Here is an 18,878-nt window from a genome sequence, read left to right as displayed (position 1 = left end):
AAAATACAGACGTGGCACCTATTATTACTTAGGTACCTACTAGTCAGCAGTACTCATCTTTTATTTATCAAATTAAATTCATAATAATATTTAGATATTTTACCGTGGTGGGTATGGGTAGTTGTCATTCTTAAGGGAGAGAAGATATGTTTTCTGTTTTCCAAAAAATTAAAAACTGTCAAATTTTATTTGTTGGTAGTTTGCAGGTTTATAGATCTCGAGCAATCAACACTTATTTTTCTTATAGAACAAACAGATGAGAGAGAACCTGCAGTAAAGATATCCGAGCGAGCCATCTTAATACAACTCAAACTCATCCTCCCAAAACCAATTTTCAGCCCTCATTGTTTAGTTATAATCTATGCTCCAAATCTCTCACAACCAACAGATGAATCTGTTTCTACCCATTATTGAATGAAAGCAAACTTTGCAAATGTCACTATCATCCATTCATCCCCTTGTGATTTGCAATAACTGGTCACTAAGATAAGCCATTATCATATACATTATGGGTGTACGTGTAATAGTCTTCCTAATTGCTTCCTTGCTTCAGTAAACCCTGAGGCTGAGGCTATAATCTTCGTATCCTAAAACAAATAAAATTTTCCCTATGATAAGGCTTGTGATCCTTGTAATTTGAACCTAGCTAAGTGGATAAAACACCTAGAAAGATAGTTTCATCCTGGCCCTGCAATAGTTGATCAAAAAAAAAAGGGCTGTTAATTTGAAGTTGTGATTCGTGGGGGAGGAATGCATTCTTGATCCCGTCCCATATGGTTTTGCCATCTTTACATGGCCAGGTATGGACAAGAATGAAGTTTTGGCTTCATTTTGCACAGTTTAATTAACACATCTACGGCTATGATGGTTCAGATGGGTGTTTTCACTATAGTAGTAGCAGAATTTGACTAGGAAAACACAGCTACTTAAACTTGATGTTCAAAGTAATGCTATAATGTACAACATGAGTCATGAATGTGCATGGCAGGGACTAAATTTTAGCTACAGTTTCTGTAACCGTACAGCAAGAATACTCAACAACCCTGAACTATGCATCAGTATATATTCATGACGACAGGAAAGTAATTTTAGCCGTTTCCAGTTCCAACTCACTCCTCTCTGGAAGTAGGATCCACTCCAGTCGAAGGGCTATCAGCAAAATATTCTTGATGTTTGACATTCACGCCATACTGTTCATCAAGTACCAAAAAGACAGTTAGTTGTGGATAAGGAACTAGATCCTCAAGTGTCTATGCCCAAAAGAGTATTAAGATGCAATAAGAATAAAATGAGAAACATCAGTTTGACACCCATGTCCTATTCCTAAGATGACCCAACGAGTAGGAACTGTGATGCACCATGAAATTTGAACAAGAAACAATCACAAATTCTCCACCAGCTGATTACAGCCTGCCAGGAATCTACAACACAAATAAACCAGACAAACATTATGGCAGAACACAATACTTATTCTCCTGCCAGCTTCAACTTTGAAGCATGAAGTGACATTGAGCAGATGTTCGAATGTTTCTTAACCAAAACAAGCTTCCCAAGCCACCCAGAGTGCGTACCAAAATCAACTACTCATCTCCTACGTTTGTATATGAACTGTCCATCATAAGCAAGAGCCTAATAATTGAAAAAAGATGATAAATATAATATTTAGAGCTTACCTCACGAAGTGCCTTCGAGAGATCCTCCATGGTCAATATTAAGCGCTTATCCTGTACCAGCTGAATGTTAGACTGGCCAAATAATTTGTCAATCAAGAGAGCCAGGGTTATGAAAAATGCACCTTTTGTTGTTTATCCCTTTTGTCTTTGACTATTGATGCCTGTCTTGCCTTACAATGCCTACATTGCACAACCAAATTAGTTATACTACTTTAGTACTCTTACCAACTCAAGCAGCTACAAATACCAACTGTTAGGAGAGTAGTGCAAAAACCACAAAAGATCTCCCCCAAGAACAAAGAAAAGCATAGAAATAAGGTAATTGTCCTGCCAAACAATAATGGAAAAGGCAATCATTGCGGTTGAAGAAGAACGATCAATAGGTGCATGAGGGCAGATGTAGAGGGTTACTAAGGGTAAATTGTTCTTTAAATAGCTGTTTATTATAGTTTGTTAATCGTTGGGATTCACAGGAAGAGATGTTCAATTATCGGTCTCTTCATTACAACCCTGATAAGCTTGAAAGGTGGGATTGTTCGTTGAGATGTGAGGTTTCTTCACTTCCCATGGCATATTTAGGACCACTTATCTTTTATGGGTCTCAGAGGGGTGGAAGAGATCAAAATTAGTTCAATCACCTTTAATGGGATCCTATTTATTTTCTATCCTTATTTAGGATTTCTTTGTCTTTTTGTGGAAGGGAGTTGAGGAGGAACGAGGGTCTCATTTGGTCAAGTGGGAGGCCTTTTCCAAGTCAACAAGAGCAGGTTGGATAATAAAAATTTGGCAAGAACTTTACTCTCCTAGCTAAGTGATGGTAGCACTTTAAAAAGAGTCTACTACTTTGTAGCATAGGATTGCCTTCAGCAAGTATGGTTCTCAAACTCTTAAGTCAATCCCATCATATTAACCAATTACATTCTCCTGATTACATAATTATAATGAAAAGATCTTCATTTCAAAATATGAACATGTTTTAAATGCACCTCTCCGCAAAATGGGAGTATGTAAGCTTTTAGACAAGGGCTGTGGGAGGAGAGAGAAATAAATAAAATGCATTTTTATACATGCATCAAAAGCTATCAGAAGAAAACAAGCTTACTGGAGCGCATCACTTGCAACATCTGCAACGAACTTCTGTGTGGCAACAGCTACAAGCCTGATCCTGCAAAAGTAAGGCTCTATTAAAAACAATGTCAACCAGTCTTCACAAGAAATAGAAAGACAATTTCTACATTACGAACATAACACATTTCATGGTTGAGGTGAAAATATTTAATGCTAATTAAAACTGAGTATCACATACAAAGAAATTAACCAGGCCAAGTTTAAAGAACTCATCTTGTAATAGTCAAGGATCTCAAATGAATTACATCTTTCTCCATTTAGCAAAATTTAAACTTGTAACTTTAGGAAAAAAGTAAGAAATGAAATGACAGACAAGAAAAGAAGAATAATTTGAAAAGAACTGAAGAAAGTTCAATAACTTCAAGTCTTCAAAGCAATAATCACAGCTGCTCAATTACAAAGATGGCAAAGTAATGCTGCATTATATGAGATATGTTCTCTGAGATAGATTAATTTTGCTACTCCCTGCCAGTGCACAATGTTTGGAAAAGAAATGCAGCCACTAAAAACATCGCTCATCAACAAAAAGTCAAAAGTCGGCATCAGTGGTCGCAACTCGCCATAACTGAATTTCACTGTAAAAACCAAAAAGGCCATATTCGTGTCTACTAGCACTATTACAGAGCAAACCGTGTTAGTATATATCGTGTCTGATTTACAAACTATATATCAAAAAATTTCACCACCGGAAACCCTGATCCCAAATCCTGTCCCCAATTCTTTATAGTGAATGAGGCGGGGACTAATTATCATCCCTGTTAGGCCATAGAGGTTGAGCAATGTTCGATAGCAAGTTCCCAACAAAAAATCAGCAACAAGGAACGTTGCTTCTTTAGAACCAAAAATACTAAAAAAATAAGAAATCCCCTAAATGCAACCCACGGCATAATTAGGCTTCACTTTGATCGATACTACCAGTCAACAACCAACCAATTGAATGAAAAAAGCTCCAATTACTATTAAGTTGTGCAAAGAAAGTAATACCAATCACCACATTAGGAGAAATATATATTCATCTGATACGTCGGTCGAAACACGGCGTTCTAAACCTAGGGTTTTGATGAACGAAAACTTTAAACAAACGAAAAGATACCTACAATCGAACGTCGGGACACTGGAATCCACTCTTCCCTAAGTAATGCTCCACCAACTCGTCGGGAATCTATAAACGATAAACGAAAGAAAGAAAAGATGATCTGAAATTTCAGTAAAGCGTGCGCAGGGAAACGAGCGACTCCGAGTTAAGAAGCATGGTAGTGAGATCTTACAGTGGGAGTATACTCCATTAGGGATGCTAGAAACTCGGAAAGCGCTGCGTCATCGTCGTGCCTGCCCTCTGTCCCTTGCTGGCTATGGTTCATCTTCTTCGTTTTCCCTCTTCGCGAAGGAAACTCCGTTTGAATTACCACTCGAATTTATAGGCCAACGGAAATAGTTAGATGTTGCCCTGTATATATATAGAAGCCCCATTTGCATACGTGGCTCTATTCTATTAGTTGGTTTGAGTATTTATTATGCAAACGCACACATTACAGATCCAATGATTCCATCCAAAAAAAAATACTGCCAATTTGAACACAGCAGCTATTGTGACATTATTATCTCAAAAACGAAATTTATTAACACAATAATAATCACAGTTATAAGTTAAAATTTTGTATGGGGTTGTGTACTGCGAAACAAATTAATTCTCTTCTAAATTGCAATTATCTTATAGTTTGAAAGTTTGATTGTAGTAATACTTGTATAGTTTAGAGCTGGTTTCTACTTTTGTAATATTTAAGGATTTAATTGCAACACTTTATAAGTTTATGTAGTGATTGATCAAATTAAACCTTTGAAGATATTATTGTAGCAACCCCATAGTTCAAATGTGATTTAAATTTTTTTTCTTTAAAAATCAGTATAACACCAAAAAAAAAAAAAATTCTCACAATTGAATTACAAATTACATTTTTTCCATTTGAAACTGTATTTTTTACAGTCAATGGAAGAATATTGAAAATCCAAAACCTTTGTCAAGCTAATGGTATTTGAGGAACCCAAATTTGCTTTATATTATTTCGACCTTTTGATAAGGCCAAATTACATTTAATTCAATAGTAATTTACCTCTTGTTAAACTACATTCAAATTGCTTTGAATTAAGCTATGCTTCGAAACATTTATATATGCAATAGTGTTGGAGTGTTGGACCAAGACAGATTTATATACAAGGTTCCAGAACAACAACAACATTTTCAGAAACTCTAAAAATAGGATTTATTTTATTAACTCAGTGCTTGATTTTTAAGCTTCGTTAACCCTAAATAATTAGGGCCACTTTAACCTTTACATTCTCATGATTTTACATTTAATATTCAACAATATACACACACACACACACGAGTCAATACAATAACCATTGTAAAAGTGTTGAAATTTTATTCTTAAAAAATTAATTTGATGGTTAGAAAAATACAGATGAGAGGGTCTATTTAATTCAAATGTCCATACCATACAACAACCTAGTGAAGTAAAATCTATATCTGAATAAATTTGATCACTATTTTGTATCCAATAATTATTATTCAAAAAGGCTACACGCTTGGAAGAAATATAAACATTCAAAACTATGAAGGGGATTCTAAATGCTGCAGCATCGATTGTAATGCAATACAGTCCAACACAGGAGAGAACACTGCATTCATTTAAACATCTAGCCATTCAAGATACTTCCTTTCCCAATAATTGTAATGGAAAGAGGAGAAAATAAAATGGTAGACAAATGAATTTGCAGATCTCTGCATGATATTATTTGCACCAGATACAAGAAAATGAACGTCTTCAATCTCCAACCCAGTACACAAGATGTCAAGTAAAACCCCATCAAGTGAGAAGATCAACTAATGTTTAGATAATGGATTCTCTAATATATAAATACGATAGCATGAGAAAGTGTGCACGCCTCAAGGTCTCTTATCGAATCTATTTTGACTTGTGTTCACTATAACGTTGAATGCCGTAAACATCGATGATGCCTGGAGGAAAGACGGGGTCTGTTGCTGCCCCTAACAGAAACCTTTGCCACCGCCGTAACGTTTACCGGAGGAGTAAACAGAGGACCAACCAGTGGTATCTGGTTTAGGGCCCTTGTGTGTTGAAGAACCTGCAGTGAAATATTTATTTGGTGAACGGGAAAACTGGATTGCAAGGGCATTAATTTTCTTGACCAAATACTTTGTTTTGCTATGCCCTTTATATGATGTAAATTCACTAGCAGTCACTGATACATGCAACAACTTAATCAGATCAAGAGTTCTGAATGTTGTGTGTATTTTAATCATCAGAAAAATAATATACTCAGAAGTAGAGATAAACCAGGTTCATGTTGCTCTAGAAGCTGAAAAAATCTGAAATAGAGAGTTCATGAATCATGTAGATACTACCAATTATGGGTTTTCTATATTTAAACAGATAATTTTAATATTTAGAGACCTCACTTAATTTAGTTTTAAGTATATTTAAACTAATGATGGTAGTAAGAAGAAAAAGAAACTAAAAGCATTGACCAATTTCTAAAACTGGAACTCTGAGACATAATTTCATAGTCCGAGCGGATTGGCATAGGGGAAAAAAGAAGAAATCGCAAGATGTTACCATTTCCAGAGGAGAACCAATTACTCCCAGAGGTAACTTCATGCTCCCAACATTACGGGACCCATAAATAAATCCAGGCCTCAAAATCACTCCTGAAAATGTAAATTACTTGATACTTTAGTCTACACTGGTCTGCTAACAGTAAAATACTATGTAATTTAGAAAAAAATAGGTTCATGAAAGCCAATAAGCAAGATCTGCTTCCAGCAGCTACATGAAAGAGTGCTAGGAGAATACATTCGTCTTACAGATATATCTGAACTGCACCTTATAAATACAGAGTTAAGAATTTGACAGTAGCAATGACAAGAGCCTAACCTGCATAAGGAAATTTAGTTAGGAGTTCTGTCTCAGCGGCTCGCTGCACAAACCAAAACACAGATTTTGCATGAGCCACATCGATCCAAATCATGAGTCATGAGAAGGACTTTTATAAGAAAACAATGTAATATAGACCTACTATCTGCACAAAAAGGAAAGATTGGTGATCCCACATTTCTGGTAATAGTTAAATAAGTCATTTCCTCCCTCAGTGTTCAATTTTTTTCCTTATAAGATCTCCACCGTTTTTTTGATTAGATCAAGGACAGCATTAACAGACTACATGATATATAACTGTCCAAGATCTATGATTACTTATCAGCTCCTGAAATCAAGGGAATAGGAACACTACCTTTCCCTCATAATATCCCTGCAGCAAGTAATTAGCCACGCCGAAATCAGCAGCAGAGATATAGACAAATCTCTTTACACCTGTAAGACAAAGGTCTTGCCTTGGTAAGAGTCCCCAAGTATAACAAGTATTTAAAGAGGATAAAATCATTTGACAAGATCTTGAAGTTAAAAATAATTGATACGACCTTTTAAACAGTGAGACCAGAACATCCAGTTAGGATACAACTAAAAAACTGTGGAACAAGAAAGAAAAAGATAGTTGTAGATTCTAAGAGGAATACTTGAGCATCAGAGAAATCTGCATCAGAATTACTAGTACAGAGATATCTGCATTACAATTACTTTGTGATAAGAGCAGTTACCAAAATTGTATATTGTTAATATCATGTGGCACTCAATGCACATCAACAGAGACACATGACATATAGAAAATTACCGGGGAGAAGAAATGGTGTTATCAACATGAGGTGAGTTGCAAAGGATTGAAAAGATTTAAGTTTTGACAGGAGACAGACAGAATCTAGATTGCCACGTAAACAACTGCACCTTTTTCTGAAGCGGCTCTGATTGCGTTGATATTTGCCGTCCCATTGATCTTGTACATTTTAGAATTAGAGCCAAAACCACCAATGCAAGAGACCTAGAATTATAAAACTAAAATTTTACCAAAACTTGTGAACAAGAAAATCCTCCCTTGATTAATCCACAGCACAAGTAGGGAAATAATTTTGCAGGAATAAGAAATGTTATATATGCAGAAATCAAAAGGGATAAATCTATAATTTTGTAGTTGTCCACATAAATAAGTTTGTTTCTGATTACAATTGGAAAGTAATGGCTTCTAGAAAGTCCGCCAAAAATGTCTAGATAGTTAATCAGGGAGGGCACACATTGAACTCGAATCATTCCATTTATCTATGGAGCAATGTCAGAAAACTGTAACTAATTTATATTTTAATCGTTTTCTAAACATTCAAATAAGTTGAGGACTACATACAACAGCTGTAACACCGTTGAAAGCTTCATCCAATGAATCAGGTGAAAGAAGGTTTCCTGGCAATGGGAAAAGAGTTGAGGCATTAAGATATCCCACAAATATGGCAAATAAGAACATCTTCAATAGAAATAAACCTTGATGCCAAATAACATTGTTAGCCCAAGTATCACGTATTTGATGATCTACCAGACCTGACAATAATAATAAAACACCAATGATTATGATGGCTGCGTGGAGTTCCTGACACTAGCAAATTGAACAAAGGCATTGAAGTTCTCACTCATTAAACAACAGAAAGGAACTCAAATCATTACTTCCCCATCTATAATCATGTTCATTTTGAGCTGACTTCTCCTGTACATTTTCATTAAGTAACAAGCACTGCCATTTCTAGAGACATACCTACTAAGGCTAGAAACATACCTACTAAGGCTAGCAACTGTAAGACCATGATCTAGAGCTTCCTGACAGATATGAGAGCCCACAAATCCGTTTCCACCCAGCACCAGCAACTGATCAAATGCATGCGCCAGGAAGATAACAGAGATTAAAGTTAAAGATATGGAGGGGAAGTACGAAAATTACAAATAACCCCAAGTGGAGTAGCCTAAAGCTCTCGAAGAATCTCATTACATCACTTAGCCTTCATTTTATATACCTTCTCAGTTGGAGGTGGAGGAACATTAATTGTTTCTGCTTCCTCGACCTTAAACGGCTCGTCAACCTTGTTAGAGTCTGTTGAAAATGGTCTCCCGCCCCTTGAAGCAGCCATTGTGCTATACAATATAGTTCAGAAACGACAAAATGAGTGCCGTTAATCACATTAAGTGAAAAGAGCTATAATGGGGAAATTATTCTTGACATCTGGATTTTACCACCAAAATAAAGAATGAATATCCAGATTTGATCAAGCTGGAGGAGGTCGTGGGTGTTGCACAATTAATATTGGATGCGAATGCAATCATATTGTTCTCAATTTTATCCCTAGTGAATTCAAATCTGACTACCAATAAACCGAGCAACCCCTAAAAATTACAATTCTCTAGGAAACAGTTCCGCTTCGAGTTGCTACAATGATGAGCAGTTCGACAATGTGAAACATTATCAAAAGAGCCTGAAACCTATGAAATCAATAGTGCAAACAGACCAATAATAAATCCAAACGAAATTCGACATACATAAACAGCATGATGCGCCCCCCTCCAAACTCAATTGGTGCCGAATTCCATACACTTCTGATGAACTAAATAATCGCGTAGCAGAAGTATAGTACAATACAAACGGCGAACACGAATTCAATGGGAAGTTTATCAAAGAAAAAAACAATTCACCATTTGAAGAAAAACGATTGTTCTAAGATGGAATGAACTCACTATAACTTGGGAATCGATGATCTTGAATGGATCAACCGCGAAACGGTCGAACTCATTTCGGATTAGCTTCTTCCAATTCCTCGTCCGCTACTTCTATATAGCCAAATATTTTTCTCTATATAATCTTAATCTCTCCTTGTTCCTACCGAAGATTAGCCGACGATCAAGCAGCAGAAGAGAAGTTTAGGTTGTTACTTTTGAAGCAGTTTGGTTTGCAGACAAATGGGGAAGAAGAGAGTGATGAACGTGGCGCGTAATTGTTGCGACAGGTCTGAGCCCTTGTGGCTCAATGTAAGCCTGTTGATTCTTCGCGGGGACGAGTCCACGGGAATAATCTAGTAACCACAACACACGCTATTCCCTTTTCTCAGATTCATTTCCGACCGTCTGATTTCTTTGACCAAAACCAAATCTTTTCTTAGATTGTGGCTACCCTTTGCCTTATTTTCTATTGGGCCTTATTACAAATATTCGGCCTATTATCAAAAATCGAGCCCATTATTATTGGACAAGTAAACGAGGCCCAACATGTGAGCTTTGACTTAAAATTGTTAGTTTCCAATTTGATAAACACATCACTCCTAAACTTTAAATCAAATTATTTACTCAGATATTTTGATAAAGCTCAGCTGATTTGAATTGAATTTTCCCTAATCCACTCACCTTTATTTCAAGGGATAGCGATAACAATATCATTTTGTGTTTGAAATTTTATATGTTTGGAAGTATAAACTAATGTTTAAATTCTATTTTCTAACCAAGTAGTCTATGATACATGATGGTGGTGATGTAATATTCCAAAACTAAATCTTCTTTCATTTTCTTTATGTTTGTGGTACCAAAATATTCCATCCCCTATATCTATCTCACTTTGTAAGAGTGCAATTTTTGTTATCCATTTGGTGAAATGCAAATTTTTCATATAATTTATCGTCATTACATTGATTCTTGTACTATGTTTGGTCTATTAGATATGATTTTATTCCCCCATCTCGTTTTCAATATCTTCTATTAGTATTTGTCTTTACAATATCTTTTTAATCTTGTTTGGTGGGTATATTTGTGTTGTTTCTAGATATTTCTTTAAAATTGCAAAAACATATCAATATAATCTTTTTTTAAGCTCGTACTCATTATAGATGATATCAATCTTTTGATAGGGGTAAAACCAAATGTAGACACGTGGCGCTCTTCTATTGTTAGGGGTAAAACCAAATGTAGACACGTGGCGCTCTTCTATTGTTAGGTGTGTGTCCAAGACCAATTCGGCTACATCTAAGATGAGGAGGCAGTGGTTCACATGTCTAGACGTATGGTTCAGCTCTGCTCTGACCTGAAAACATTATAGTCGACAAGAAATCTGCTGACCGTCGGTAATGTCAATTCCACTAGCAGATGATCTTCTGACTACCCATGAAAGATTCGCTAAATGATAGATACTGACACGTAATCGCGGGCCACTCTTCCTAATGTTCCCCTATGAAAATCATAATCTCACATTCTCAAATGTACGTAATTCCTTCTGAATAACTTAAGTTAAGACTCAACACCAACTCGTACTATTTATGCCCATCAAAATATCACATCAACAGGTCTTATCCTTATTTTATTACGTTGTTTAATCATAATATTATCAAGCAATGTTTTACAATTCATCTTGAGAACTATTTTTGGGTGCCTGTTTCTAATTTCTTGATGGAAACCAAACCAATGATTGATTACAGTAATATATAATTTTATAAAGTAACGAATAAATAAGAGAAAGAAAGGAAAAGTACAGAGGAGGAATATTTATCTAATTATATAATAAAGTTGACATTAAAAAAAGAGAGAGAGAGAGAGAAAAGAATCAAATTAGAGAGCAGCCTTTTCAACTTCCCAGTGGCTTTTTCGTTAACAGAAAAGAGAATATCTGGTTAGGAAAGTGGACAAGTGATTTTTAATTAAATTAAATAAATAAGGCATCCATCAAAATGGATTAATTTATTTTCTTATAAAAAAAATGCATCCACCACACAGTAGATTGGCCACTTGGTTGATTGAAGCTAGTCGACCAAGTAGAGCACACTCTAATTAAATTTATTTAAAAAAAAAAGATGATGTTAAATGGACCCATAAAAAATTATTGTATTAATTATCTCATTTAGTACATCATTTAATTATAATATTTTTTTCTTTACTTTTTGAATTTATTAAATTAGTTTAAATAAATCTCTGTCTTTATTGCTGATAACATTGATTATTGGAGAGGTATAATATAAAGGGGGTGTTTTTCCATTTTTTATTTGTTGTCATTTCGTTAATTAGTTTTAGGAATAATATAGATACAAACCTTTATAACTCACATCATCTATGTTGTCTCTTGAGAGTCGGCTAAATTTTCAGTTATTTTTGTTAAGGTTAACTTCAAATTTTGTGGCTCATTTAATTTAAGAGTCGGTATTGGTATGCAATTATATAAATAGTTCTCTTACACTATTTTCAGACGATCTTTCATGATTTCTAATTTTCTATATCTTCTCTCAATGAAATTTTATAAATTCAAGAGAATAGACATATTTGCAATTTAAGTTCATCAAAAAAATTTATTTCAATATCATATACCATTGCAAGGCGAAAAATAATAATTGGTTTTTAAAAATTCATAGACTTTCAAAAAGAACAATAACTTAAAAGTTTATCTATTTTTATCTCCCACCAAACTTAACTAAAATTTATCAATCAATATTCTATTAATATATTATGCAATCAACTAAAATCAATGTTTTAAATGTTCATATCAATGGAAACGTCGATGTCTCAATTTCATGGAAATATCGAAATAAATATCAATAAAATGTCGATGTCGATGAATATTTATGAAAATAATTGTAAAAATAAAAATAAAAACTCGAAATAAAATATTTAAATTAACAAATAATCATTTTATTATCTATAAATAAAATAAAAATTTTCAAAATTTATATATATATATTAGTAAGTAAAATTTTGTTGATGGCTTTTATATTTTGTCGATTGTTTTGTAAAATTATAAAAATATCGATTTATCTTTCATATCAATGTTGAAGACTCTTTAAAACCATGACAAAAACTAAGTATAATAAAAAAAATTACGAACATAAATAAAATTTTTCATTTTTGGAGTTGATGGACTAGGTGAATTAAATTTGAATTTGAATACAAATTTGATCATAACTGAATTATTAGTTTATTGATCACAGCGAGAATATGGGAAAGAAGAAGAGAAAGCAAGCGATAGGGTGGTGCGAAATCTGGGCCCCACTGAAAAGAAAAAAGGGAAAATGCGGGACCCAAATGCTTGAGGATGTAATTCTGTGGGGCCCACATAGTGGCGGCGCGTCTTGCCCAGTCTCCGATTCGGCCAATCGCCATCCAGATATAAACAAGGGCCCACCGCGTCCGATGCCGGAAGAAGTGGGGCCCACAGGGACTCAGTGGGTGACAAAGCACACCACAAATGGGAAACGACGGATCGCTTGTGCTCGCTGGGCCCCACTCATTTCCTTAAATATAATCGTTTCTTTTGTTTTTTCTAATAAATAATAAATATTCCTTTTATTGTGGTTTCTGTCTTTTTCATCTGCGATTGGATTTAATCTTAACACCAGTACTCAGTTTTTCAACTTAGTCCTATCTTTACTCAAATATCTACTTGATTACAATAAAAAAGTAACGTGAACAACATAAATAAAGTGATAGGATTCCATTCAATTCACAGCCCAACTCCTCGCATATATTTTTTATTGGATTTTTTTTGGATCATCGAGTTTTGTAGTGCTTTCATCACATACTTTTAAAGTGTATATATATATATTTTAATTTTATTAAATATGGTAAAGACCGCGAGATACATGTGTCAATTTACGAATGGTTAAAAGTGAGATATTTCAATGGATTAATCTCTCACATTGGTAGTTATCGATCGAATGTTGAGTTATTAAGATAGTTCATCAATGAGTTGTCTCTTATAAATCGTCATGTGTTTGTTCATTTATCCAAAATAGCCATTAAAGGGAGTTAATGATAATTGGTTCATATTCTACCACTGTCGTCTCTAGGAATTATTTTAATATGTATTTCCTTAACAACCAAATTATGTAACAATACAGTGTGAGGCAATTCGAATTCATGACCCTCTTAATTACAATCACGTACCAAATTATTGTTGAACTAAACTTATATGGGCACTTTTGTTATATTATGTTGTATTAGAAAATTAATTAACCATTATTTTAGTTAGCTCTTCTTTATAAAATGAAAAGTAACTTTGATCACATTATCAATATCCTGATCAATTTATGAATTATCTGAATATCTTTTGAAGAAGTTATAGTTTTATATCAAACTAATGGTCTTAACCCGAGTCAAGCTTCTACTTTTAAGAGAACAATATTCTAAAGTTCAATTTCGTAGTTATTTTTACCTGGATCTTGTGTAATTCATTGACTGAGTTAGGGTGATTTATAAAGTTGTTTTTTATAGTTGTTCCTCAATTAATTTTAGGAAAGACATTAATCTTCCTCATCATTTAAACAAAATGTTTAATTACATCAAAATAAACAATCAGTATTAAAATTGTCGTTGATGGATAAAATTAGAGCAAATAAATTGAAATTTAAAACAAGTCATTTAAACTAATCAATCTTCTTAATTGAGCAATCTTTATTTCATATCAATTGTCGATTATAATAAATACTCCTATTATCATCATTACCCTCACTTTTATATTTGGTCGGATTGCAAATTAAATATCAAGCTAAATTAGTACCACAAAAATATGGATGTACCTTAAAGAAATTTGATATGAAGTAAAGTTTTTGTGTTAATCTTAATGTTGATATTTTGTTGTGTCGGTGGTCCGGTGGCATATGCCGTGTCACAGGCACCAATATTCGGTCAACGCTTTGGCGCAAGAAACCGGTGAAGTTCAACCGAAACTCACGAGCCGCCCAACCGGTTTTTATTGGACATTGGCACCATTAATGCTCTCCACTCAACCACTTTATTTATTCCGAAGAAATAAATAAATAAATAAATTTTGTTATTATTGTATGAATTTTTTTTAGAATATTTAAATTTTGAATCTACATTTATAGTTTTTTAATTTAATGATGCAGGATCGAGCTATCCAACTTTTAATATGGTAATAAATAGATTTCTTTATCTATTTGAGCTAATGTTTGAATGGACATATTTAATGTTATTTAAACACAATTACACTGTATTTGTAATGACCACATCCTTTTTTTCTGTTCGCGCACTTCGTCCTTATATACCTGTGATAGTTTGTATCAGGTGTACTTAACTAAAGTTAGTTTGACATTAGAGTTATTGGTTATTTTTTTATTACTAATTAATTTGGTTGGTTAACTCATTTAGTTAAACTGCTTATTTATATCATTTAGTTGAACAATTAAATTACATATTTCACATGGAATCTAGTTTTGGTTTTAGTTTTTAATTATTTAAAAAAAAAGTGTAATATTTTGTTTGGATAAATTGCATATACTACCTTTTCTTTCACAACATAGGGAGACATGGGATTCAAAATCATAATAGTTTAGGTGCCTTTTCCTATTTAATTATGTTTATATTGGTGCATATACCACTTATAAATTATAATGAGATTGTAAAAGTTAATTTAAAAAATTGCACAACTGGATCATATAACATTTTATCATAAAAGATAAAAGTTTTCATTTCGTTATATTTTTGTTATTGCAATTTACTATTTTATCAATTTAGTTTTTCACTTCTTAAAAGTACTTTTTTTATTTTGGTAAGATCTAAAAAATGGTATGAAAGCATATTAGGTAAAAAAAACCTTATCCAACAACTCTTAATTATCCAAACATATAATCGTCAACCTAACGTATCTCAATTTATTAAAAATATATGTCCCGATCAGAAGTCGTGAATTAAAATTAAGGTTCAAACTTTATTTTAAACCAAGTAATTATGGGGTTAAAAATAAGTAAAATATTTCAACTGAAAACAAAGGGGTAAAGAGAGAGAGATGTTAGAGGGCAAACTGGACAGTTACTTTAATAATAATTACCTGGAGATAAAGCTATATTTGACAGTGATGCGATTAAGAAGAGACCCAAATGGAATCAAATCATGCTAAAAAAAAAAAAAAGGATCAAATCATATAACAAAACAAAAGGACAATATTATTAAGAGAGAGACCATATAGTATAGCTTTTATCATTAATTTTTTCATCATTATAAATCATCCATCACTCAATCTAGATTAGTGGGTGCGTAATATTTCATGTTGCGAAAATAATATATATGGACTAAAATGCCCCAGATGTTGCAACACTAAAACAAAGTGCTACTAGGAATATTCACAATCTTTTTAAATTTTTTCCACTAAGCTTCGAATGTCTTAGAAAGTTGATATTATTAGTGGCAGTACAGCATAATTCCACCTCATGTAACACCACCTTTTACATGCACTAAAGTTAATATATATTAATTTATTTATTAAAATCACCTCCACATCTCAATTTTTTACTAAAATTTTAATACTATTGCTTCACATTAAAATTTTGTTCAAATTTAAGAGACCAATATAATTAAAAAAAAAGTATAATGACCTAATTATAAATTATGCAAAAATAAAAAATAAAAAAGAAGGGTAATTAAACTTGAGATCAGATAGGTTAAATTATGAAGTTTGTTTTCATATTTTGTGGAATGTAATTTTCATTTCAACTTTTGATGAAATATATATGTGCTTAAAGGTTTTAAATTTTAAAACATTATGTTTCAATATTTAATCTGAAATATACTTATCTATCCTTCGTGTGAATACTATTGACAGTGATTGAAAAATGTGATACGACTCTCTATCAGGTAAAAAATTGTATGAGTAAACATTACGACATTAAAAAGTTAGCCGGTAAATTTTACAAAATTGTACAATTGTTAGATTTTGTAGATTATAATAAGAATATTAAAAATCGTCCCAATGATAGCTTAGGTGGCTTGGGGTCTCAATAAAATATTGAGACCTTGGATTCAAGTCACATGGAACACAACTTTCACCAAGTAACGCATGTCCCTCAGGTATAGGAGCATAAATGTCAAATGACCGTCGGCTCTAATGCCTATATATATGGTGTTAGCGGACGTTTTATAGATTCATCTGACTTCTCTATATCAGAATCAGCAAATTTATTTTTGTCAATTCCACTTTGTTCTTAACATGTTTGTGTGTTGAGACCGAGACACGTGTTCTCGAACAAGTGGTTATGTGGTAGACCCTTGACCCATCTATAACATATACAATAACCCAATTACATGATGTGAATTGTGATTATTTATATTTAGAGAAAAGAAAAACAAAACAGAGATTAACTCCAAGAAGACATGGCAAAGGAAGGTACAAAATGTAGAGAGAGAGAGAAAAGAGAGAGAATAAAATGTCACTAGATTTGAAGGGGGTAGTGATGCAATTACATTGCAATATTCTATAATAAGGAATATTTTTTTGTAATAAAAAATTTAAAATTACGGTTGACAAGTTTGGATCTGATTCGAGCATCATGGTACGTCTCCCGTCATCCTTATCATAATTTCCCCATCGTTTTCATCTTTTTTCTTAAAAAATATTTTACTTTCTGTCGTTTTTTGAGCAATCCAACCGACGGCGTTTATCCAGCTTGACTTTATACATCTACCAAGTAAATAGAAATTCAGAAAATAACCAGAAGCATAACTGGATGGATTGCCGTAAATGTTTGAAAATAACCTTCGAAATTGAATAAAATAATACTTTTGATTAGGAAAAAATGAAGTGCGGCCGACCGACGTGGCAGAATCTAAATTTAGGATCTGTTGGTGGTGATTTAAATGAGTGATAAAATTAATACTTTAGTTTTTTTTTATTGGTTGAAAATTTGTCGTTAAGAGTATTAACTTAGATGAAACTATTTTCGTGACTAGTGACTAATATATTTTTTGATTGTTTATAATATATATATATTTTGATTTATTATTTTTTTAGTTTAACGACACACGTGACCGTGAGAATTTCACTTCCCACCAATTGAGCAATATAGATAATATTTAATAGTTTGGTTTTTTGGGTAATGATAACAGAATTAATTAAATAAAAAGTACAAATAAAATTATCATTTTATTAAATTCTATGCCGTTAATAAATTCTAAAAGTTTTATAACAAAATTTTAAACTTCTAATGTATACTTTAAAAATATTGTAATGCATATATGAAAGTTCCAATTTTATATATTTGATTATTGCTGAATTTAGTTCAAGAATAATATACACATATAATAATAGATCGATACATATAATACATCGTTAGTTAAAATTCCTCTTTTCATTTTTATTGAACTCAAAAAAGGATTTTTTTATTATTATTTTGATTAACTCCGTTTGTTTAAACTCACTAAAAAACACATAAATCTATTAGTTATAAAATTAAACACTTACAACTAAACTTGTAAATTTGTAATTCAACATTGAAATTTTTTTTTTTTTTTTCCTTTCACTGAAAAGACCGAACCGGAAACTTTTTTCATGGCCTATAAATACGCCCTTTCCATTCTCTGTTCCGCACCCTCTAAAATAAAATTTTCACCCAACAAAACCTCAAATCCGTTTTCCCTCCGCCGTCCAGTATGATACCTATTGCAGCCGCCTCATCCGACACGCCGCCGCCACCGACGGCCGTCTTGCAGCGCACGGCGTGGCACTCCCCGGTGCCGTACCTGTTCGGCGGGCTGGCGGCGATGCTGGGGCTCATCGCCTTCGCGCTGCTGATTCTGGCCTGCTCCTACTGGAAGCTCTCCGTCCAATCAGAGGAGAGAGAGCGGCAAGAGAGAGATTTAGAGAGTGAAAATGCCGAAAATCACGAGAAGAACAACAACTCCGGCAAGGGCGATGAAACCAAGGTTTACGAAGAGAAGATTTTGGTGATCATGGCCGGAGACCAAAAGCCCACTTTCTTGGCCACTCCGGTCACCGCCAAAGTTTCTTCCTTTAGGGACTGCAATGTTTCTGGGTTTAAGCTTCAGAACGCACACAAAGAGACGGGTGAAATTTGCGGGAAAGTTAAAGAAATGAGTCACCATGAAAATGATGAAGAAGAAGATCAAGCTTAATTAGTCATGAGGAAAAGAAATTAATCCCCTTTGGTTTTCCACCAAATTTTCCAATTTTGGATGCGGGTTCTTTTTTTTTTTCTGGGTTTGAATTCTTCTTTTTTCCTAATGATTTTGTGTCAGTGAAGCCAAAATGTAAATATTTTGAGAGAATTGCTAATATGCAGTTAGATTTGTTTGTTTTTATTGATTACGTGGAAAATACTCCTACTAACTCATGCATCAAGTTTTAATTTTA

At 33.4% G+C, this 18,878-nt stretch overlaps 3 protein-coding genes across 4 annotated transcripts; 1 reads left to right on the top strand and 2 right to left on the bottom strand.

Annotated features, from left to right (window-relative positions):
• Positions 1–903: 903 nt before the first annotated feature.
• Positions 904–4,238, bottom strand: TAFII15 (TBP-associated factor II 15). 2 transcript variants are annotated; one of them, XM_022276491.2, is made up of 6 exons: positions 4,070–4,236; positions 3,899–3,963; positions 2,776–2,838; positions 1,796–1,853; positions 1,674–1,724; positions 904–1,190 (listed from the first exon to the last, which is right to left on the bottom strand). In XM_022276491.2, the coding sequence occupies exons 1-6, from the start codon at positions 4,160–4,162 to the stop codon at positions 1,110–1,112; spliced, it is 411 nt and encodes a 136-aa protein (XP_022132183.1). In that variant the 5' UTR covers positions 4,163–4,236; the 3' UTR covers positions 904–1,109. The 2 variants fall into 2 exon arrangements, with proteins under 2 accessions (XP_022132183.1, XP_087984402.1); XM_088128276.1 differs by lacking the exon at positions 904–1,190 and adding an exon at positions 1,198–1,591 and having other exon boundaries at positions 4,070–4,238.
• A 1,232-nt stretch (positions 4,239–5,470) lies between these two features.
• Positions 5,471–9,769, bottom strand: LOC111004868 (uncharacterized protein At1g32220, chloroplastic). The gene is given in 12 exon segments (XM_022276106.2): positions 5,471–5,848; positions 5,850–5,948; positions 6,440–6,531; positions 6,758–6,800; positions 7,113–7,192; positions 7,661–7,754; positions 8,112–8,167; positions 8,246–8,285; positions 8,287–8,302; positions 8,535–8,623; positions 8,770–8,887; positions 9,485–9,769. Coding segments are annotated over 12 exon segments (864 nt in total). The 5' UTR covers positions 9,541–9,769; the 3' UTR covers positions 5,471–5,767.
• Positions 9,770–18,084: 8,315 nt separating this feature from the next.
• On the top strand, positions 18,085–18,826 carry LOC111005026 (protein GLUTAMINE DUMPER 5). Its single transcript, XM_022276373.2, has one exon. The coding sequence runs from the start codon at positions 18,158–18,160 to the stop codon at positions 18,638–18,640; it is 483 nt and encodes a 160-aa protein (XP_022132065.1). The 5' UTR covers positions 18,085–18,157; the 3' UTR covers positions 18,641–18,826.
• Positions 18,827–18,878: the final 52 nt, after the last annotated feature.

The sequence above is a fragment of the Momordica charantia genome, assembly GCF_013281855.1.
Source record: "Momordica charantia cultivar OHB3-1 chromosome 8 unlocalized genomic scaffold, Mcharantia_2.0 BLBB01000008.1, whole genome shotgun sequence".
In the NCBI taxonomy this organism is placed as follows: domain Eukaryota; kingdom Viridiplantae; phylum Streptophyta; class Magnoliopsida; order Cucurbitales; family Cucurbitaceae; genus Momordica; species Momordica charantia.
The sequence above is the reverse complement of the archived record's forward strand: the minus strand, read 5'-3'. Positions and strand labels throughout refer to the sequence as shown.

Bases quoted from the DNA above. Each gene is read 5' to 3' on its own strand.
- LOC111005026 (XM_022276373.2), top strand. From the start codon at position 18,158: ATGATACCTATTGCAGCCGCCTCATCCGACACGCCGCCGCCACCGACG.
- TAFII15 (XM_022276491.2), bottom strand. From the start codon at position 4,162: ATGAACCATAGCCAGCAAGGGACAGAGGGCAGGCACGACGATGACGCA. The intron at 3,964-4,069 runs GTAAGATCTCAC...TATCGTTTATAG, and splicing joins TAATGGAGTATACTCCCACT to ATTCCCGACGAGTTGGTGGA. The intron at 1,725-1,795 runs GTGCATTTTTCA...CAGCTGGTACAG, and splicing joins AAAGGGATAAACAACAAAAG to GATAAGCGCTTAATATTGAC.